The sequence below is a fragment of the Balaenoptera physalus genome (genome assembly GCF_965194825.1).
Source record: "Balaenoptera physalus genome assembly, chromosome: 20".
Classification (NCBI taxonomy): domain Eukaryota; kingdom Metazoa; phylum Chordata; class Mammalia; order Artiodactyla; family Balaenopteridae; genus Balaenoptera; species Balaenoptera physalus.
This window is the reverse complement of record NC_138901.1, coordinates 46,030,964-46,052,172: the sequence shown is the minus strand read 5'-3', so window position 1 is coordinate 46,052,172 and position 21,209 is coordinate 46,030,964. Positions and strand designations below refer to the sequence as shown.

Genomic DNA, 21,209 nt, shown 5'->3' with positions numbered 1-21,209 from the left:
TCCAAATGTTGGAGACGCGGCCAACCTACGCTGATGGTAAAGGCTTAGGCTTCTGTAGGAGCCGACTGTGCCCACACGGCCTGCCAGTGACCTAACTGGGGCCGGCGGGACCCAAACATTTGTGTTTGCGTTGTGTATCTACAGCCTCAAAGAGGGTAGCAAGCAGCTGCTTGATGCAGGGTGTGCTGTGACCGTGGGCATCCTTGTGGTACTCTGGATACAGCCCAAGTGAGGAACCAACACACAGTCCAGGTTGTGGAATTGGAACCCTTCTCATTCCCAATGGCTCCAGTAGTAGAAGGGCTTCCTGGTGAGAACGGGGTATATCTGGGCAGTGATTAGCAACTCTGGTTCCCCAAGGCATTTCCAAGACCCTCGAATATAAACGCAGGGCCACGTTTCCCCGAAAACTTTCTGAACAATGAGGCTGGTGGCCAACCGACTGCCCAGGGTCTGCAGATTCATTCTCAGTCCCACCAAGAAGTATGGGCAGGGCGGTTGAATAAAGATTTGATGGACACATTGGATAAACATTTAGAAAACAAGACTCACCGCCAGGCTCTTTGAGGAGGAAGTGGGAGATGATGAAAATTTTCTTATATCAAATCATGGCTGGAAGTCCCAGCAGGATTAGCCATCGCCTTCAGTTAGGGGCAAAGAGTCCGACTGGTGATGTCAACGTTGAAGATGCTGTGCTCTTACTACATGAATGTCCCGGATTTTCTCTTTCACATATATTCGCTCACTCGTTTAATTCTCCCCATGGTCCAGAGTTCGGTGAGGACCTTCCCATCTGTTCCATCCACTCTCGTGCACACAGATGGCTTCCAGATCTCTGTCTCCAGCCCTGACCCCTTTCATGAGCTTTTGCTTTGATTAGGCTCTCTAAGTGTGCAGCCAGAAATGATACAGACACCATCATCCATCAGAGGCTGGCTCCACAGTCTCAGGGAGAAGGAGGGCCCCCAGGGCAGATTTTAATGGGAGTTTTGGCAGGTGGGGGAAGGGGGGAGGCAGGGAGTGCCCTGGAGCGCAGCATCTGAGCGCTCTTTGGGCCCAGAGTGCAGATTTGAGTGTTAGTGTATAATTCATTCTTTCAATCCTGCACATTTACTGAGCTCATATCTAAGCAAGGCACGGGGGATAGAGAATCCGAGAGATACCATCCTTGGTCTCAGGGAGCTCCCAGCCTAAGTGAGCCAAGGGCTGATGGAGGCTGAGAAAGACAGTTCGTAAGAGGCAGGCGTAGGGGCAGGGGTGCACAAGGGGAGGTAAAGTCTGCAAGGAGAGTTTTATATCTCTTAGGAGTGGGATAAAATTGCCGAGAAACCTGCTCGATTCTGTGAGCGCTCCAAGGCGGGACCAGGTCTCCCTCATCTTCATCTTCCCAGCAAAGTAGGTGCTCAGTGAATATTTGCTGAAGGAATAAGTGAATGTATAAGGTGTTATATGGAGCGACTAGCTGCTCCTTGGGGGGTGGCAGGACAGGATGGGGAAGGTCTTCTTAGAGACTGTGCTCTTTGAGCAGTAGCTAGAAATAGGACTAGGCCTTTGCCAGGTAGGTAAGACCAGGAAGGGATGCTGGGCATAAGGAACAGTGGGGGCAAATGTACAGAGGCAGGCATCAGAGAGCATGGTGCATTTGGTGGATGGTTCTCCAACACTGGGATGCAGGGGACACGTTAGTCAACCATGGGCAGTTGATGAGGCTGGAGAGGTGGGCAGGGGCCAGGCTGAACAGGACCTTGGACGCCATTCTAAGGGGTGGGGCTTTTGCAAATTACAGGAAGCCCAGGAATTTAAGGGTTTTAAGTAGGGCAGCCATGTGGCCACCATGTATGTGGCCTGGGGAAGGGGCACGACCAAGGAGCACGGGCAGAGCCTGTCTTCTAAAGTTTTAGGTTGGCTACATACCCCAACCCCTGCTTCTCACTAGTAGGAACCCACGTTCTGCCTCTCAGACCAGGGCAGGGGGGTTTATCTCACATGTCCTTGCCACCATGGACCTTAACAGCACCCCACGCCAGCTGGCATGAAGGAGGGAGTCTGCAGGTGGCAGAGTAGGTGCAAAACTGCTATCGCCCAAACTTCCAGGTGGTTCCTGTGTGCTTGAGTGACCCCCAGGCTGCGAACGCTGGAGGCCCTTCGAGGTCACCTAACCCAGCCCTTCCATTCTATGGATGGGAACACTGAGGCCCAGGGACGGAGGCAACCTGTCCAAGTTCTCATGGCGCAGTCAGGACTAGAATCCAGGCCTGTGGGCTCCCTGTCTGGTTTTCTCTCCCCAGATAGATCTGTGCTCAAAGCTGAGTCCTGCAGTTCCCTTAGCTCGGTGACCTGAAGCAAGTGACTTGGTTGTGCAGTTTTGTCATCTGGAACGTGGCATAACAATATCTCCCTTTTGAGGTTGTTGTGGGGAATAAATGAAATAATGCAGGTCAAGTGTCTCTGCAGCTTAATGCCTGGAGGGGAGTGTGCGCTCAGGTAGAAGGAACTGCTCTCTCCCTCTGGGTTCTGTTTCTGCTCCCAGCGTGTTATCCCACTGCCTGTCTCTGGTGGTGGGGGTCCTGGGATGGTGCAGGGGCTCCTACAGCAGCTGAGCCAGGGGGGCACTTCTCAGATTGTCCAAGGAAGGCAGGGGCATACCTTGGCTTATTTGGGTTTAGGGCAAATACAGATGTAAAAAAGCAATCTTTGGTCTGGGTCACAGCCCAATGGTGTGTTCTTTTGGATGACAAAGTAAAGTGAAAAATATTGAGAGACGTGCGTGTGTAATTTTGCACGGGTGGGATGACTTTACCAGGCAAAAGGACTTTCCCGTTTACAAAGGGATTCATGGCAGCAGTCCCGTAAGTTACCAGTTCCATTCAGGGCTTTCACTCAGGAGTCAATTTCCCTAGCATGATTCACACCAAGTTTCTAGGAAAGGGCCTTCTGCCCGCCAAATAGTCTTGTCATCTTTCAAGATTCCCTTGAGCTTTGAGCTGAAGCAGCAGAATCGTGGAATGGGAACAGTGTAGCCGCTATAGGTTGTAAGACCACCATGATTTTATGTGCCATCAAGAAAGAAAAAGCATCGCCAGTTGTAACGGACATGCAACAAGCCCCAATTTCAGAAATGTTAAAATGTGAAAAAAATATGCATCTTAGAATCAGCGTTTGAGAACCAGGGTCAGCTGGATAGGTTAGTACTAATGGCAGAGTGAGAATATACCAGTGGGGGCTAATCCCCAAATTATACTTGGCTTAAGATTATTTAACGGCTATTTTTCCTATGTGAAAGAAACCATTAATATGTAAGTTCTGTGAGGCCAGACACTGGGTCTGTTTCGCTCACCACCGTATCCCTATCGCTTCACCCATAGTAGGTGTTCAACAAATATTTGCTCAACAAGTAAAATAAAACAAAGTCGCATTATAAAACATGTGGCAAACCCAGACAAGAAAACAAATCATTCAGAATTCCCCCACTGTGGGTATTTTGCCTTATTTCCTTCGAGTCTTATTTCCTATGAATATGCTCTTTTATATATGTGTAAACATAATGTATTATTAGATTTAGCTCCAGGATGTGTCTTTGTATTTCTCTATTAATATGAATGAAATGATGAAATGAGATGATGTGGAAATGTTTTGAAGACTGTAAAATGTTTAACCAAATATCTTATTATTACTTATAATAACCATAGCAATGCTAATATGAATGAGGCTGATTTTCTGAAAATATACTTCAAAGCCAACAATGAATTTGTCCTCTGAAGCTGGGAATACATTCTCTCCCTGATCGCCACGGGGAGTCCCTCTGTTTCATGTTGGGAAGAGAAAGAGACTTAAGGGTTCTGAGAAGTTATCAGCTCCAGCTTCCCACCAGGCCCAGCAATTTCTTTGGTGTCAGTAATGGGGGGTCAGTGCGGAGTGGGGAGGACAAAGCACACCTCTCAAGCCAATGACACAGCAGCCTACAGAGAGCTTCCTTCTCTCCAACCTTCGCTAGCGGTGAGATGAAGTTACCCTGTGGGTTTCAAGGAAGGCTGTTCACTTCCTCTGCATGGTAATAGCAATGTGGACACCAGAGAGGTGTCAGTACAGGTAAGTCATGCAGGAGCAGAGGGGTGGTTACTTTCCACAAACCACAGAATCAGATTTGCATTGGAAAACTAGCCCACAATTCACCATTAGATAGTCAAAGAATTCATGGACACACTTATTAGTCTAACCCATGCCTGGTTCTTCAAAGGGAGGTAGATTGACTCACATCACCCACAAAAGGCAGGACTAGCCAGCCTCCTCTGTGCCCTCTTCTCCATGAGGCCTCAACCTTGGCCTACAAAGACTTGGACAAACACTAACATAGTTTCCTTCCTTCTTTTCTTTTCTTCCTTCCTTCCTTCCTTCCTTCCTTCCTTCCTTCCTTCCTTCCTTCCTTCCTCCCTCCCTCCCTCCCTCTCTCTCTCTCTTTCCTTCTTTCTTCCTTCCTTCCTTCCTTCTTTCCTTCTTTCTTTCTTTCTTTCTTTCTTTCTTTCTTTCTTTCTTTCTTTCTTTCTTTCTTTCTTTCTTTCTTTCTTTCTTTCTTTCTTCCTTTCTTCCTTCCTTCCTTCCTTCCTTTCTTTCTTCCTTGTCATTAGCACTTCATTTTCATTGAAATGGATAGTTTAGATGAAGAACAGAACTAGAATAGTGTTAACAGTCGACTTCTGAAAAATCACACTTGTATAAAGGAAATAAAAAAGGCCAGCAGAAATCCAAAAAAGGTGCAGCTTGTATTATTGCACTTGGATGAAGTATGCTGTTCAGGGTAGCGTAATACGACTTAGGCCACACAAGCCCAGGAGGAGGAGACAAACAGAGGGCAAAACTCCAGGTAGCATTTATTCTGGATTCTCCAGTGAGCTCAAGAATATTTGGTATTTTTGAAACATTCAACTAAAGTTCTTTACGAAAATGACTGTGTCTTCAACACGTTTTTACACTAACATAGTTTCTCACAGCTCAAAGCCAAATCCCTGGGATGACCCTAGCCCCCTTAAAGTCTCTGCCTGAGAACTCAAGACTGCCAAAAGAATTTACTGTTTGTTTGTTCCTGCCAAGACCAAAAGGTAGGGCCCCTGTCTCCCTGTCTCTGCAGGAGGAGAGAAGCCTAACTATGATGGGGTCCTATTAGCAAACTTGGATGGGTTCCACATGCACTGACCCCCACCCCACTAACTTCCGGCTTTTTGTAATGTTTCATTTCCCTGACTCTGCTCAGGCACCCTCTCTCCCCGCAACCCTTCCCCTCATTTTCCCTTTAAAACACCAAGTGCCTTCTGCACAAATCGAAGTTGAGTTCAGTTCAGGCTGAACCCTCTTCCCTGCTGCAATAGTATATTACTGATTAAATCTGTCCTTGCTGCTTTGTTTATCTGACAGTACTCGAAGGAAGGCTTGCTACTACACCCAGGCTAATAGCTTGGGCTCCGGGCTCTCTGCACACCTTGACCTGCTAGCCTGCGTTCACGCTTCCTGATTCAAATCCTCAGCCTTGAACTTGGCTCCGTGCTGCCTGCTTCATGCCTTCCTTCTTTGTCCTCTAGGATGAAGTTTCCTGGTTGTTCCACCAGGCCCCCACCTTGCACGCTCTTGAATACGCCACTTCTGCTTACACCGCCTGCCTCTATCTCTGAGCCCCTTAGCTGCCGGGCCGACCTCCCAGCCTTCTCTACCCAAGTCTCAGAGCCACCATCCCACCTGCTACATGTTGCAGAGGAGGCTGACCTTGATCTTTAGCAACTGCCCAGGCATTAAGTACAGGGAGTAGTTCACGAGGCCTGCGCCATCCACGTTCTCCCAGAGATCCAAAACTACAGCTCGCTTAGAGAGTTAAAACCAGTTTCCAGTACAGAAGATCGCTTTATAAAATGGCTAAGGAACTGTGATCTGTACTGGATGAAAGATGATTTGGGCCAAATTTTCAAAACAAGCGGCGCTCCTAAGTTACGTGCGTATCTCTTTGCTGACAGCTCCTCCCGTTCTCCGGATTCTCCTTTCCTCACACCCTAGAGCTGGGCTCCCTGTCGCTCATTCACCTCATTGTTTGCTCCAGGCCTCCCAGGGCACGTTGTCTTGGGTGACCTGGTTTAGGACTCCCTCAGAGTCATAGGCTCTCCAGCTTTTATTCTCGGCGAACCAGGAGATAAGAGATAAAAAAGCATCCCCATGTCTCTCTGCAGTCCTGTTCTGAGGCTTCCTCCCCACTGAGAATTTACAAAGGTCTCCCTTCTGAGGTGTGTAAGCCATGTCACATCTGTGCCAATCCTCACTCCATGGAGGCACAGAGTTGATGCAGAAGTCCTGGCTGGCTGGGAGGGCCCCTCCCCTGGTGCTAAATCAGAGAGCAGACAGGAACCCATGAAGCAGCTTCCCTCCACTTAAACTCCGTTACAGGAGAGATGCTCCATCCCTGTTCCTTTTTGCAGGCCACTTGGCTTTGTATTAACACAGTGACGAAACACACCAAACCCTGATGAGCAATTTCCCTCAGCATCCACTGGACTCCCACCCCATCCCCCGCAAAGATTTTTTTCCCAGAATGTTTTGGGAAAAAAAAACCCCCAACCAGTTCAGTGGAAAAGCAAATAAGCTGGGTTTCCCTCATGCCCTATTACAGAAACCGACAGGCGGTACAGGAGAATTGGATTACAGAGGTTAGCCTGATACATTTCTCCAATTTCAGGGTGAGTCTCTTTACTGAGCCCAGCCCTGCTCCAGCCTCCTGGGTGGATTCGGAGCCTTCCAGGAGTGGGAATCCCATTTCTCCTCCTCACGCGGCAGGTGGCTGGGAGAGGCCAAGGACCACTGATCCAGAGAGCCCTGGGGACTTACCCTCTGCTCCTGTGTGGCCACGAAAGTCTGGAACCCTGGTGCCACCCCAAAGCCCAGCTCTTGGATGAAAGGCGGCTCAGACTGACTGTGGATCTGAACCTTCACGCCTGCTTCAAACGTCGTTTCCTCTGAAAGAACAAAGATGGACAGAGCCATGGGTCAATGATAACAGATGCTCATGGAGTCCTGGGACTGAAAAGCTCAAAAGGATGCTGGAAAGGCCCCACGGTAGGCAGGATCATGGCCCCCCAGAGATGTGCACATCCTCATCCTTGGAGACTGTGGCTATGTTACCTTACACTGGTGAAAGGGATGCTGCAGGTGTGACCAAGGATTTTGAGGTGGGGAGATGGTCCTTGGTTATCCAGGTGGCCCAATGGGATCACAAGGGTCCTTACAAGAGGGAAGCAGGAGGATCAGAGTCAGAGAGATGTGGAAAAATCGATGCTGCTGGCTTTGAAGATGGAGGAAGGAAGGATCCATAAGCCCGGGCATGCAGGAAGCTTCCAGAAGCTGGAAAAGCCAAGGGAATGCATTTCCCCTAGAGCCTCTAGAAGGAATGCAGCCCTGCTGACACCTTAAAATACATTTTTGACTTCTGGCTTCCAGAGCTGTAAGATAATAAATTCGTGTTGCTTGATGCCATCTGATGCAATCAGATTGTTGTGGCAATCTGTTCGAGTAGCAATCAGAAATGAATTCAGGTCAGCTAGGCCAATCAACTTTTTGCTTCAATCTCCGAAACTATAGAATGGGATTATGAAGTGAATGAAGCACCTATTCTCTTTATTTACTAACTTCTCTACTGGGCCATGAGCTGAGGCGAGGAGATCAGGAGAAGGAAAACACGATGATACAGCAGCTGGAATAAAAATACGGGGCTTTCCTGTAAGCCCCTTGGAGCTGCAGGAGATGGGCAACTAGAAGAGAAGCTTCTCCCCTTCTGTTCTTTGGCAGGAGAAACGGCCCTCGGCAGTAAGTGGGGGAGGGACGGCAGAAAGGGACGGGATGGCAGAGCCTGGCTCATCCTATATGTTGGTGATCATAATTGGCGGGAAGTGCACCTATGGGATCTATCAGCCTTTCCTGGGTCTCCTTCTCTGTCTTATTCTTTGCAAACAGCCTGAAGCATGAGTTTTCCAAAATGCAAATCTGAGGCACTTATAAGGAGCCCAATCTCCTTCACCTGCCCCCGTTCCAGCCTTGCTCTGGGCAGCCCTCTGCTTCGTGGCACTACGTGTTCCAACCCACCAGGGCCACCAGATTGGTTGTTACTGATCCCAGCTCTACACGGACGCACATGCATCTCCTTCTGCCTGGAATGTCTTTTACTTGGTCCACCCGACCATCTCCCTTCTCATCACTGCAGATTCAGCCCCCAGCCCCAGCCAGAGCCACTCCTTCTCCTGCTTGGTTGTATTCTTCACATACGCCTGGTAAAGCCTCTGCCGCACCACGACATAATCCTTTATCTCACTGTCTTTTCCACAAGGCTGAGCATCGTGAGGCCAAGTTCAGGGCTTTCTCTCGGGATCTCAAAGGCCCTGCACACGGCTGGGCATCTTGCAGGCACCCAGGGAACGCTTGTTGCACGAACGAGTGAGAGATTTGTGACTCCAACCTTTACTCACTTATTAATGGGCAAGGCCAATCTAGAATCCACATCAAGGAGTATTCTGAAGCTAGAGAATAGGGAGAGGATGGGTAAATGCAGAAATCAGGGAAGATTTGGGGGGATGGAGGTCAGAGGTCAAGGAGGGGGTGTGTGTCAGCACCAGGGCCATAGCGTAGGGAGAGTTTGCGGACATGCTCTAAAGCTGGCACAGAAGAGAAAGGCGAGGAGGAGGGAAGCGCTGGAGCCACGCACGTGAATGCGCAGGACCCGGGTCAGCCTGGGGGCCAGTGACCGAGGCAGGGGGAGGCGTCCAGAGCTGGGTGAGAATTCCAAGGTCGGGGGCACAGGCCAAGGTTGAGTAGGCAGACAGGGGCCAGAGGAAGAACAGGCAGGGCTCTCACCAACTAGACGAGGAATCCAGTGGCTGACATGAGGTTTAGGCAAAAGAGAGCCTCAGCCAGGAATCCTTTCATACACATCTTCGCGGAGCAGGAGAGAATCCCGTGAAACCCACGAACACCTCCCCCTTTCCTCCAGCAGAGTCAACTCTTCCGCCATCTCTTTACCCAGATCGCTGCATCCAAACTCTTGCCCCTACGTCCCTGCGTGCCTGTGGCTTTGTGTCCATCTCTCCCATGGGTGGTGGGTGCCTCAACAGAGGAGAGTCCTGCTTGCTCAGTCCGGTGCCCATTGCCCAGCCGGGGGCTTGGCCCACAGGTACATCAGGGAGGGGGCTGAGGGAGAGGGAGGATGGGGGAGATGAAGAAGGCTGAGTGGCCAGCTTTCAGTGGCTGTGTGTTCTAAGGTCCGCCCGAGAGAGGGCTTGAGGAGAGGCCGAGGAGCCCAGAGAACAGGCTTTGATGGGGGGGAGAAGTGAACACAGTGATACTGGGATACAGGATGCTTGGATGAATGAAAAGCACGTTCAGTGAGCTGGAGGGGGTGGGAGAGGAGAGATGCCAAAGCGCGTTTTCCAGAGCTAGTGAAGCTGTGTGCCTGCGATATTAAGTGAGCTTAAGAAACCTTAGAGCCAGTAGGACAGGCTCGAAGGAGGTACCTGTGGTTACAGGGAGAAATGAGAAACGGGGCCTTGGTGTCAGAAGTGCTGTGAGCAGTGAGCAGAGAGGACAGCCAGGCGTGCCTGTGCTAGTGAGAGCTGCCCAAGGCTACTCAGACTGGGTTAGGGTTCAGATGGGGAGTGTATTCAAGAAGCAGCAGGGGCTGGAGCAGAGTAAATTCCTAAAGTGTTCTCATATCATTGCAAACATGGATGGGCATGCAATCTGATGGGCAGCGTCAGAAGAGATATGAATAAGGTTTCTGCCCTCTTCGGGATAATGCTGTCTAGAGGAACCTTCTACCAAGATGGAATGTTCTATAATCCTTGCTATCCAACCTGGTACTGTTAGCCACATGAAATGTGACTCATGCGACTGAGGAACTGAATTTATAATTTAATTAATTAATGCCCCCCCCCCCAACTTTACTGATGCATAATTGACAAATAAAATTGTATGGTATTTAAAGTGCACAGTGGGATGATTTGATGTAGGTATACATGGTGAAAGGATTCCCCCTATCAGGTTAATTAACATATCCATCACTTCACATATTACCTTTCTGGCCTGCTTTATTTATCTATTTTTTTATCCAATTGAATTTTAATTAATTAAACTTAAAATTAAGTAGCCACATGTGGCTGGTGACCACCTTACTGGGCAGTGCAGTTGTAGAATGTCACCTGTGAGCAGATCCCAGCCCTCTCGGAGCAGTAGGGGTGGCAAGGGCTTGAGCACCCCGCTTTCCTATGCAGGTGCCCCTGTGGGGTCTCTTGTCCAGAAGCAGGAGATCTGGGTGGGGTTCTGAGCAGCGGAGTTCTGCCTATTTGTAGTCAGCCCATGATTACAGCCCCAGATCCTCCCTGACCCTGCGTCTCCCAAAGCACCACTTATTCTCTCATCTCCAGGTAGTTCCTCTTCCTTCACAGAACTGCCCTCAGCTCCCCTCTGTGGAGTAATTCTCCAGTTTGACAGTGAATAGCAGCCCCCCTCCAGTCCCTGCCCTGTACCCACCCTCAGCTCCTGCCTTTCCCGGACATGGCATACTACCAGTGCAAATACGAAGACACACTTGAAGAAATGAAGTGATCAAGCATAGGCTGCTAGAGCCCAAGGCTCCGCCCACGTACCCCCAACGGTCTCAGACTAGAATGCACGTTGAAATCACATACGGAGCTCTGCGTGACCATTCCCGGGATCCACTCCCTAGAAATTCTGATTCTGTCCCTCTGGGGTGAAGCCCAGGAAACTTGCATGCCCAGGGGTTCTGATACAAATTATCTGAGGCCAGACACATTTGGGCAGCAGCGATCTAGTCCAGAGAGGGGAATTTGACTTGCCCAAGGTCACACAGCAAGTCAAGAGCAGAGCAGGGGCCAAGAGCCAGGTCTTCTGACTTGCAATTCGTCACTCTTCCTCCCCCACTAGGGGTGTGGTTTATTTCACAGGAGCAGATGTCCTGGTTCATAGCCCTGGGGTTCTGAGTGGAGGCTGGAGAAAGGGAATATCTCTTTCATTGTCATATCCCCTAAAGCCCCTAGCATGGTGCCTGGAACAGAGCAGAGCTCAATAACTACTTGTTGAATGAAACAAATTGAGTGAGGGAGTGTCCTCTGCTGAGTTGACTGTTCCCCGCCCTTTGACCAGCTGTGAGTCTGCCAGGGTCTGGCTGGACCCTAGGAAACACCAGCGCCACATGTCACCCAGTGACGGGCTTGCTCCCATGTTGCACAAGGCAGAAGGTCTCGTTCACTGACATGCAGCTGGGCTGCACAGAAAACAACAGCAACAGCAGCAACAATAACAATAAGAGAAACTCGGACCAGCCATACAGTGTTTGGGTTCAAACTGAAAATGTGGGGCACCTCGTTAAAAATTTATTGAGAAACTCAAGACAGCAGTGGTAAAGCATGAAACCAAGTGTGACCTTCCTGAGCCTGTGTGACTGCAGTGGTCACACAACCAGGAAGCCAGCCCTGATGATAACCCCCGTTGGTGCTGGACGGAATTGTTCACATCTTCCTATTCCTCTCACCACCAAAACATTCAACACTGAGTTGCTTCAAAGAGTGCAGGCCCCCAGTGCAGTGAAGGATTTGTTTACATATCGTGAACACCAGGATTCAAAGCCCCAGAGAGAGAGGGCACAGAGAACGGGGAAGTTACTACACACACAGCATTAGGAGCCCTTGTTAATTGCGACCAAGCCGCAACCCTGACGGTGTAACATGAAAGATGATGTAGAATCAGGAGGAGGGTGGTAGAGAGACTTCAACCTGCAGAAGCCAGAGTCTCCTTTTTAGGAGCAGGGCCACGGCCGGCACCAGGTGAAGTCTACCTGTGGAGAATTTTCTGTGCCTGCAGAAAGGATCGGGAAGCTCTACTGGGCGGAGGGGGGGGGGGGGTGAGCCACGGGCAGAATGCATAATGGGGCAGGGAAAGTACATCACAGTAAAAGCTTACATTTTTAATCTTTGCAAATTACAGGAAGCACGCAGAGGCAATAAACACTGAAGAGGAGGCAAAGAAGCGTCTCTGAAAACCTGGAGGAATTTTCTAGGCTAAGGCAGGGATGTGCTGGTACAAAGCAATCTTGGGTTGGAGGAAACCGTCTTTGTAACAGTGGCTGGGATAGCTAGCTTGAGAGGAGAGGGCGGGAGGGAGGCCAGCCACATGGTGAGATGCGTCTCAGTGCAGGATGTCTCTGTTTGTCCCCTACCCATCCTCTCCACTCTTCTCTCTGCCCTGGGAGCTGCACTTGTATAAAGTGTCCTGTTGGGCTCCCTTGCCCTCTAGCTGCTGGTTGCCTTCAGCCGATGGTGGGCCCAGGTAGGAAACTGGGGGAGAGGGGAGAGTCAGGCTGGGATATTCAGTCTCTCAATTCTATTTGCTGGGTCCCTGTGCGTTAGCTGCGTGCCACCTTGGAAGGGCACAACTCTGGTTCGGGGCCTGGAGGGAGCGCTCCATTCTGATACGGGCTCTTTCTCCCTTTCCCAGGCATGGCAATGGCTCTCTCTGTTACCGGGCTCAGGATACTGCCCCATCAGTACTGCCTTCCCTAAGCCCTGCCCGCACCTTTGTGACTAGCCCTTCATTAATCGTTCCTTGTATTACCCCGTCTGCGGGTGCTGTTGATTTCTTGCTTGGATCCTGATGGTAGAGCCCCCAGAGGGCATCTACTACCTTACCTCTGAGAGGCACTAGGAGGCCTCTCTGCCTCACCATCCATGGAAGGGCAGCTGTTGGTTGGAGCCTCTTGGGAATGGAGACCTCACTACCTGCAAGGGTAGCCCTTGGTTTCCAGAGTTCATCCTTGCACTGAGTTGACAACTGCCTGCTTATAGATTTTACTTGTTTCTAGCTCTACCCCTTCTTCCAGGATCTGAAGATATGACCACCGGAGCCTTCTTGTTTTCATGCTACCCTTCCCCAGCAGCGCTGACCCCAGTGCATCTTCATCTCCGAAGGCCTCGCTAGCCGAGGTGCACTCAGGGATGTAGGTGGCCTGCCCAGGTTTCTGTGGGGAGGGGCCCGGGACCCTCTGCCCCACCCCCCAACCCAGGAGAGCCAATTGCCCTGCATGGCCTATGGAGTTCCGGGGGCTCCCACCTCCCACATTGGGGCCAGGGTGGGCGGGGCTTATGCCCAGAGACGGCGCACCCCGTTTCTCAAAAGGGCGAACCAGGCATTCTGAGTCAGTGGACGTGCGGGCCCCTGGTACTCGGGGGGTCAGAAGCAGAGAGCGCCTAGGACAGTTGGTTAGACGCTTGGGGCTCTGGGGTCAGGCAGGGTGAGGTCACTTCCAGCTCTGTGACCTTTGGCAAGTTATTTCATCTCCTGGAGCCTCATTTTTCTGCAAAATATGTAGAATGGGTTTGAACATGGTAATGGATGAAGGCTGCGTTCTCTCATCTCAGAGACCAAGGGAAAGCTCACTGAATGTCTGACAGTGACGATGACAGGGGCCACGGCCCTAGCCCTTGAGAGCCCTGGTATTTCTACCAGGCTGGCTACACATGCAGTTTGGGTGGTCCATGAGTGGTGCCATCTTGGTCCCTCATGCTCCCCTGGCTTGCACAGAGAAATCCATGGCATGAATGCAAGGAGGCCCAAGGTGGGGCCCTGGAAAGAAGAACAGGGAAGTATATAAAAGAAAACATTGGCTCTGAGATCACAGAGAGCTGGGTTTGACTCCCAGCCCTACCCCTTAATAGCTGTGTGACCTCAGGCAAGTTATATTGCCTCTCTGAGCCTTGAAAAGGATGGCTGATCTCGCAGGTTACTTTTAGCTCTAAAATTCTACGAGCTGGGGATCACGCACAAGTCTCCAACCTCACTGCATCTCATTTTAATTTCCTGAAAAACAGATTAAAAAAATTAGATGTGGCCGTTCAGCACTTACATCAAGTCAGAAAAGGTTGATTTTTCTAAAGACAGCACAAAGAATCCACAAATTGCTGCCTAGCTAAAAATGGACGAGGCATCTCTTGTCCTCCCTCTCTGCCCTGTTTCTCACAGACAGGCCCATTTAAGCAGCATCCTAGGTGAGAAAATCCGAACCCAGCACGGAGATGGCAACCCTCACGCTTGATTGCTCCTGGGTGACATTTTGAGGTGAGCTGGGCTTCTGGAGGAAGAAAGATCAACGCTGTGTCCCCTGCTGGATGGGCTGCAATTATGTCTGTTCAGGGCGACAGCCTGAGGTAGCAAAGTGTTCTCACCAACTGCTCATGACCCAGGAGATGTTATCAAGCGGCCACAAAAGTTGGGTGAAGGCTGCAAATCCCAGCCCCCTCTGGCAGAGCCTCAAACACACTAGCATTTTAAAGACCCTATAACCTGTTACCCTCTGTTGAACTGAGTGTTATCCAAAGCAACCTTTTTTTCCTTTTCTTTTTCTTCATTTTTAAGGAACACTAGCTCTTGGTAGAAAGAACCAAGGACCAAATCAGAAGCTATGGAATCAAGTCCTAGTTCCAATACTTAAACATGAGATGGTGGGAAAGTCGCTCAGCATCTTGGAGACTTGCTTTACCACATCTGTTAAGTGGGTTCATCTGTTAAATGATTAGCAGTGCCCTGTCTACATCACAAGAGTGTGTGAGGATCAAAGGACAGTATGCAGGCGATGTGCCTTCTCTACTGGAGAGTAATGTGTCCATGTTGGCACAGGAGATAGTTAACGTTAGGTCTTGGTTATGCAACAGAGAAGTGTGGTCACACTAAACGCACTTCTATGAAACAAAACGTTTACAAAACATACATTAGTGAAGGCTCTGAGTGTGGAGTTGGGTCTAGGCTCATTACACAAAGATTTATTCCAAGGATCCTTTAAATAATGAGTTTCCCTAGTTCATTCAGGCTCAGAGATTATAAATTACTTGCTAAGAGAGCTGATAAGTCTGGGTGGGCAACCGACGTGCAGGAGAAAGTGCCATGTCTCCGAAACTATAGGGGAAGTTGGTGGATGATTAAGATTCTACTGATAAAAATTGTTGACACACACTGACAGCAGAACTTAGGTATAACCAGATTGCTGAACAGATCCCGTGTATAGATTGTGATGTGTCTATAGAATTCAAACTTATTCAAAGCATTACTGAATTCACAGCAACTTCCTGATATTGAATATTTTTTCAATAAATAAATGTGAAAAGCATGAGAGCATTCATGTGGGAGTGATGTCTGAGAAATATTTTGATGTTAAAAAGGCATCCTCGTATTTCCAAAGGGTGGGAAACAGTGGTCTAGATCAGAGCTTCTCATACTTGAATGTGAGTCACTGGGGATCCTGTTGCCAGGCAGATTCAGTGTGGAGTCTGAGGTTTTGCATTTCTGATGAGCTCCCAGGGGATGCCAATGATGCTGATGGGAGGACCACACTTTGGGTGGCAGGACTCACAGAAGAACATCTATGCTGGAACAGAGCATACCAGGCCTGTGGTTATCTGGCCTCTGCCTACCTCTCCAGCCCGAGGTCTCACCCTTGGATTCAGCCACCCCAGGACACCTGGGCCTGTCCTTGGCCTTTGCTCCCGATTCCCCTCCCTCTGCCTGGCATCTCACTTCCCTATGACCCACACCCTCCTCTGACTCCCATACACTGCCCAGCTACCTGGCAAACAGGCCTGAGAGTAGGCCCAATGGTCATTTCCTCTGTGAGCCACCCCCCCCCCCAACGTGAGATACCTTTTTCCTCCCTTCCAGAACTGATTATCCCCTCCTTTGCACCCCAGCTTTCCTCTATCCTTCATAGCGCTTGATGACATATAATTGTTTACATGTCTCCCAAGCAGACTGCAAACGTCTGCCATTCCTTAAGGCACTTAACATGAGAGCTATTGGATCAATGAATTTCCATCTCGCACATAAAAGGAGGCCTCGAGATGGTTCCTAGATCGTGAACACTTTGAAAACCTGGACTGGGCCTTACACCTGTATCCTTGAGTGCCTGGCACATAGTAGGTGCTCTTGGCAATTTATTGGATAGGAAGACATGAGCTCTGAGGTGGGTCTGTTTCATCCACCTCCTAGATGGTCCCCTCAGACCACTGCCTACTGGGCCGGGAGTTTTAACTGAAGCACATATATTTTCTGCACAGCATTTAGCATGTGCATTAAGCAGGTCTTCTCAGAATGACAGAAGTCAGGCTTCTTTTGGCGAATTAATGGATGCCTGCCTCCAGCGGTGCTTCTGACTTATGGTCTCATTTCTCCAGATTCCTTGGCACCTGTGGAGACCACCTCTCCAGTACGAAGGCCCACCCTGAGAGTGAGCTCAGAATCGCAGTTGGCCGCACACAGCATGTTCCTGAGCTCCAGACTCGCAGAATTCAGTCCAGAGCCGGCACTTCTCCCTCTGGGGAGGTCCTCGGTACCAGGCACTAGGACAAGAGTCTTTCCTGGAAGCAGAGGTGTTGGGGAAACCATAGCAACCAACCGCATCCCTCTTGCTATGTCCCATTTGTGATGGGGGCTGGGAACCGTGCTACCACTGATAGCTGCTTAGACCTTCCAGCTACGTGGAAATTTTATGATCATTTTTTAATTTAATTTTAATTTTTATCAAAGCAATACATGTACATCATTTAAAAAGCCAAATAGTACTGCTCTACCTCTCCCCACCCCCCGAGTCCCACTCCTTGGAGGCTACTACTCTCAATGGTTTGAGCTGTTTCTTCTGGTACTGACTTTCATATTTTCATGGACATCAATTGCTTGACAAGTTATTTCTTGGTTTTTAAAATTTTAAAATATTACCTACTGAATTTCTACCATGGGAGCTAAGGGTGTAGGTTTCTTGTATGAAGTATCCTAGCATATTCCCTTGCCTTTCACCCTCCTATATAGGCTTAGATGATATTTTGGTTAAGTCAGTATCCAGCTTTTACATAATTATGACTATGTGAGTATTGCCCACACCCCAGACTTATTGTGTATAACGTTTTTGATCTCCTCCTTGTGAAACTATTTTGTTTTTCCTATCTTTTTCCTTTTTGTTTTTTGGTTTGTTTGGCTTGTACCTATAGCAGAAATGAGAGAAAAAAAAAAAAAAAAGGTCAAACTCATAGAAAGAGCAGAAAAGCTGTTGCCAGGACTGGGAGTGGGGGAAATGGGGAGGTTAGTAAAAGTGTACAAACTTTCAGTTATAAGATCAATAAGGTCGCATGGCACAGGGAGATCAGCTCGGTGACCACCGAGAGGGGTGGGGTTGGGCGGGTGGGAGGGAGACGCAAGAGGGAAGAGATATGGGGACACATGTATATGTATAGCTGATTCACTTTGTTATACAGTAGAAACTAACACACCATTGTAAAGCAATTATACTCCAATAAAGATGTTAAAAAAAAAAGATCAATAAGGTGAGAGGATTTAATGTAAAACACGGTGACTATAGTTGATAACACTGTAGCATATAATTGAAATTTGCTGAGAGTAGAACTTAAATGCTATCATATATATGTATATATAGGAATATATTATATATATATATATATATATATATATGAATATATTTGAAACCAAATTCTACCCTCATACTTCATTTGTAGATTGCTGGATATAGAGTTCTATCTTAGACAAGAAAGATTCCCACCTCCCCTTGGTCCCTGCCCCTAATGTGAAGGCATTCTGCCATTGTCTTCTGGCTTCAACTACCCCTGTGGAGAAGTCTATTCTGATTCTAGATCCTAGGTATGTGACTGTTTTTTCTCTCCAGAACCTTTTAAAACTTTCTCTTTATCTCTATGAGGCCGAATTTCACAAGGATGCATCTTGGTCTGGTTCTTTTGCCACTTATTACAGGACTTAGTGAATTCTTTTAATATGGAAAATCATGTGGGTCAGTTGGGAATTTTTCTTATTTTATTTCTTTGGCAACATCCTCTTCTCCACTCTCTCAGTTTTGTTATTCTAGAACTCCTAGTTGTAGGATGTTGGACTTTCTGGATTTATCCTCTCATGTTCATATTTTTTTCTTTCCCATCTTCCATCTGTTTGTCTTTTTGTTTTACTTTTCAGGCATTTTCCTAAATTCCAAAGCTTCTGTGGGTTTAAAAAAATGGTTGCAATAATATTTTTAATTTCCAGGAGGTTTTTTAAAAAAAACTTTTTCTTTGAATGTTACTTTTTAATAGCATCCTATTTTAATAGCTGGTGTTTATGAATGCATTATTCATATTATCTCTTATCTCTTGAGAATTTTAATTAAAATAGTTTGATGTTTCCTTCTGCTTCCCATACTTATTTTTTATTTATCAAACACATACATAGTGCCTAATATTATTCAGGCACTTTTCTAAGTATTTCACAAATATTAACTCATTTCAATCTTCCTAACAATCTTAAGGAGTAGATAATAATATTATTCTCATTTTAGAGGTGATGGAACTGAGGCTCAGAGAGGTTAAGTAACTTGTCCAAGGTCACATAGCTAGTAAGTTGTATAGCTGGATTTGAACCTGGGCTCTAGAGCTTTTTGCCATTAACCATTATCTCTATTTCCTCAAAGTTTCTTTTTTGTTTGTTTGGTTCCTTTCCTGTTAGTGGCTCCCCTCAAATGCTTGGCTTGTTGACTCTCCATTCATAGTTAAGAGGTACTTACTATTTTTTAAATATGTATTTATTTATTTTTGGCTGTGTTGGGTCTTCGTTGCTATGCGCAGGCTTTCTCTAGCTGTGGAGAGCAGGGGCTACTCTTCGTTGTGGTGTACAGGCTTCTCATTGCAGTGGCTTCTCTTGTTGCGGAGCACAGGCTCTAGGTGCGCTGGCTGGGTAGTTGTGACGCATGGGCTTAGTTGCTCCACCGCATGCGGGATCTTCCTGGACCAGGGCTCAAACCTGTGTCCCCTGCATTTGCAGGCGGATTCTTAACCACTGCACCACCAGGGAAGCCCAACTGGTACTTAGAGCCTGGACAGTCTTCCTTGTGTGTGGGAAGACTTACCAGGGGACTTCACCCTAGGGTGATCTAACTAGGTTTGTGTGGGGACTCCTGATTGTCATTCTCTGTGAATCTTTTCTCTTGAGCTTGTCTGTGTCTCCAGGAAGGGATTCCCCAGATCTCTGGTTGGGGGTGGGTGAGGCAGATTAGTCTGGCTGGGGGTCTCACTACTCAGTAAGCAGAATTTCACCTTATCTCCCTGTTTTCTGTACAGCACCTCACCCGTGCCCTCAGCTTTGCCTGGTTTCCCCCAGCCCAGAGCCTGTCTATTTCAATCTTATCTTTTGCTGGGGTGCAGAGAGATATTTGGCTGCTTTGGGCCATGGGAGGATATCTGGGGGGACTTAACAGCTCCTTTTACAGACTTTTAACTAATCCTCCTAGTTTTACCTGCACCTCTCAACCCTGTCGTCAACAGTATCTGATGCCTCCAATCCCTGATACTTTCTCGGTGGAGGGGGGCGTCTATGGTGAGAATCATTTGACTTTAACTGGTTTCCCTGTGCAGAGCCTGGGCTTAGTTGCCTTGTCTGCCTAGTCAGTTAACATCTGCTCTCCATTTTCCAAAAATTTGCTGACATCTACTATTGTCTTCTCACCCATCTTCTTCGTCCTTGTGGGTTTATACTCTTAAAAAAAAATCCTTGATTGCAATTTAGGGGAGGTTTGGGGAGGGAGCCTCCGTACATACTTATGTTCATTCCACTGTGTCCAACCAGAAATCTAGACTGTCAATTTCCCTGAAGCTTTGGAGCTCAGCGGGCACGTCATGGACTCCTTTCACTACGCCAGGAGAAGGGGGAGGGATGTAGAGCTGGTCTCTGGGATGTACACAACCATAGGACCAATGGGCGCTTTTCATTCCCAATAACATCAGTTGCCCATTCAGTGGTTTTCAAGCTGGGTTCCTTGGAGTCCTAGGGCTCCTCCAGGAATGTCTCAGGTTCGGGCACAGTGAGTATGGAGAAATCAAACTGGGGGCCCCATCTCCAGCTGGACCAGAGCAGCTCTACCTTTATCTGCTTTATATATTGGAGCTGTGCTAAAGCTTTTGTTCAAAACAAGGATTCTGCTATGGAAAAAAAAAAAAAAAAAAAAAAGAGGAAAAAATAGAAAAGGAGAACAGAAACAGACCTATCATTATATGCCATTCTGTCTCCAAAGATGTCACTGGAACTTTTTTTTTCTGAGCTATTTTCACGGCAGTGCCTTTACAATCACATTTTGAACATTAAAGGAATATAGTGGAAGGAGAATCGCTTCTGGGTCCGTACGTGGGTTTTCAGCTTGGTTCAACCACTGAGTGAAGTGTGTGTTCTTGGGGAGCTTCCTCAACTTCTCTGGGCTCCAGTTTCTTTATTTTTCAGCGGGGATAACACCTCGTTAGGAGGGTCACTTGGAGGATTCATGGGATAGAATGTTCACGGCACATAGTAGCTCCTCATTAATATTAGTTTCTCCTTCAGCCTGGCCCCATCAGTGTGCAAAACACAGCAATTTTTTCTCTCTCTCAACAGATATGTCAACAAATATTTATTGCCCTGGTATATGTCAGGGAGCCAGACAGTCCAAGATCCCTGATCTCTTGGAGCATGTGTTTCAATAGAGGAGGATGGTATACTCGAAGGTGACACACGACATGGAACAAAGGACAAGCAGAGCAGATAAGGAGGGGTGAGGAGTGGGGTGGGGGTACGATTTTCAATCGGGTAGTCAGGGTAGGTGATGTCTGAGCAAAGACTCGATGGAGGTGAAGCAGTAAGCCATGTGGGTCCGAGCAGGGAATTCTAGGCAGAAGGAAAGGAGAATGCAGATGCTTGAAGGTAAGCTTTCCTGGAGTGTACAAGGAGCTACAGGGAAGCCAGAGTGGTTACTGCCAAGTGAACAAGGGGACGGAGTAAAGGGGATGAGGCTGGGGAGATAATATGGGGCAAGACATTGACCTCTATCAGAGCATTGACTCTCAAAATAATTCCTTTGCTCAAAAATATAATGTCAAATTCATTTTCCCACAATACTAGAACTTGGGGACATCAAGGCAGAGTTTACTTGATTACAAAGTGTATTCTACATCAGGATGAATGAAGGATATAAAATTTGAGCCTGTCTATTTAGAATGCAAGCTCATTAGAGGGTTCTCTGCACACCAATTCTGGTTCTCTCAGATGTAACCCATCCCCACCCTCGTCCCTTCTTCCCCCAGCAGGGCCATTCTCGGGACAGTCTCGGGAAC

At 48.1% G+C, this 21,209-nt stretch overlaps 1 protein-coding gene across 2 annotated transcripts in view; it reads right to left on the bottom strand.

Annotated features, from left to right (window-relative positions):
• ASIC2 (acid sensing ion channel subunit 2) overlaps positions 1 to 21,209 on the bottom strand; it is a gene marked incomplete at its 5' end in the record, with an annotated part of 1,029,497 nt that overhangs the window by 56,900 nt on the left and 951,388 nt on the right. For both annotated transcript variants that reach the window (XM_082443709.1, XM_082443708.1), the window contains one exon: positions 6,862 to 6,989. In XM_082443709.1, coding sequence (XP_082299835.1) covers positions 6,862 to 6,989 — 128 coding nt within the window. The remainder of the gene's footprint in view (positions 1 to 6,861; positions 6,990 to 21,209) is intronic.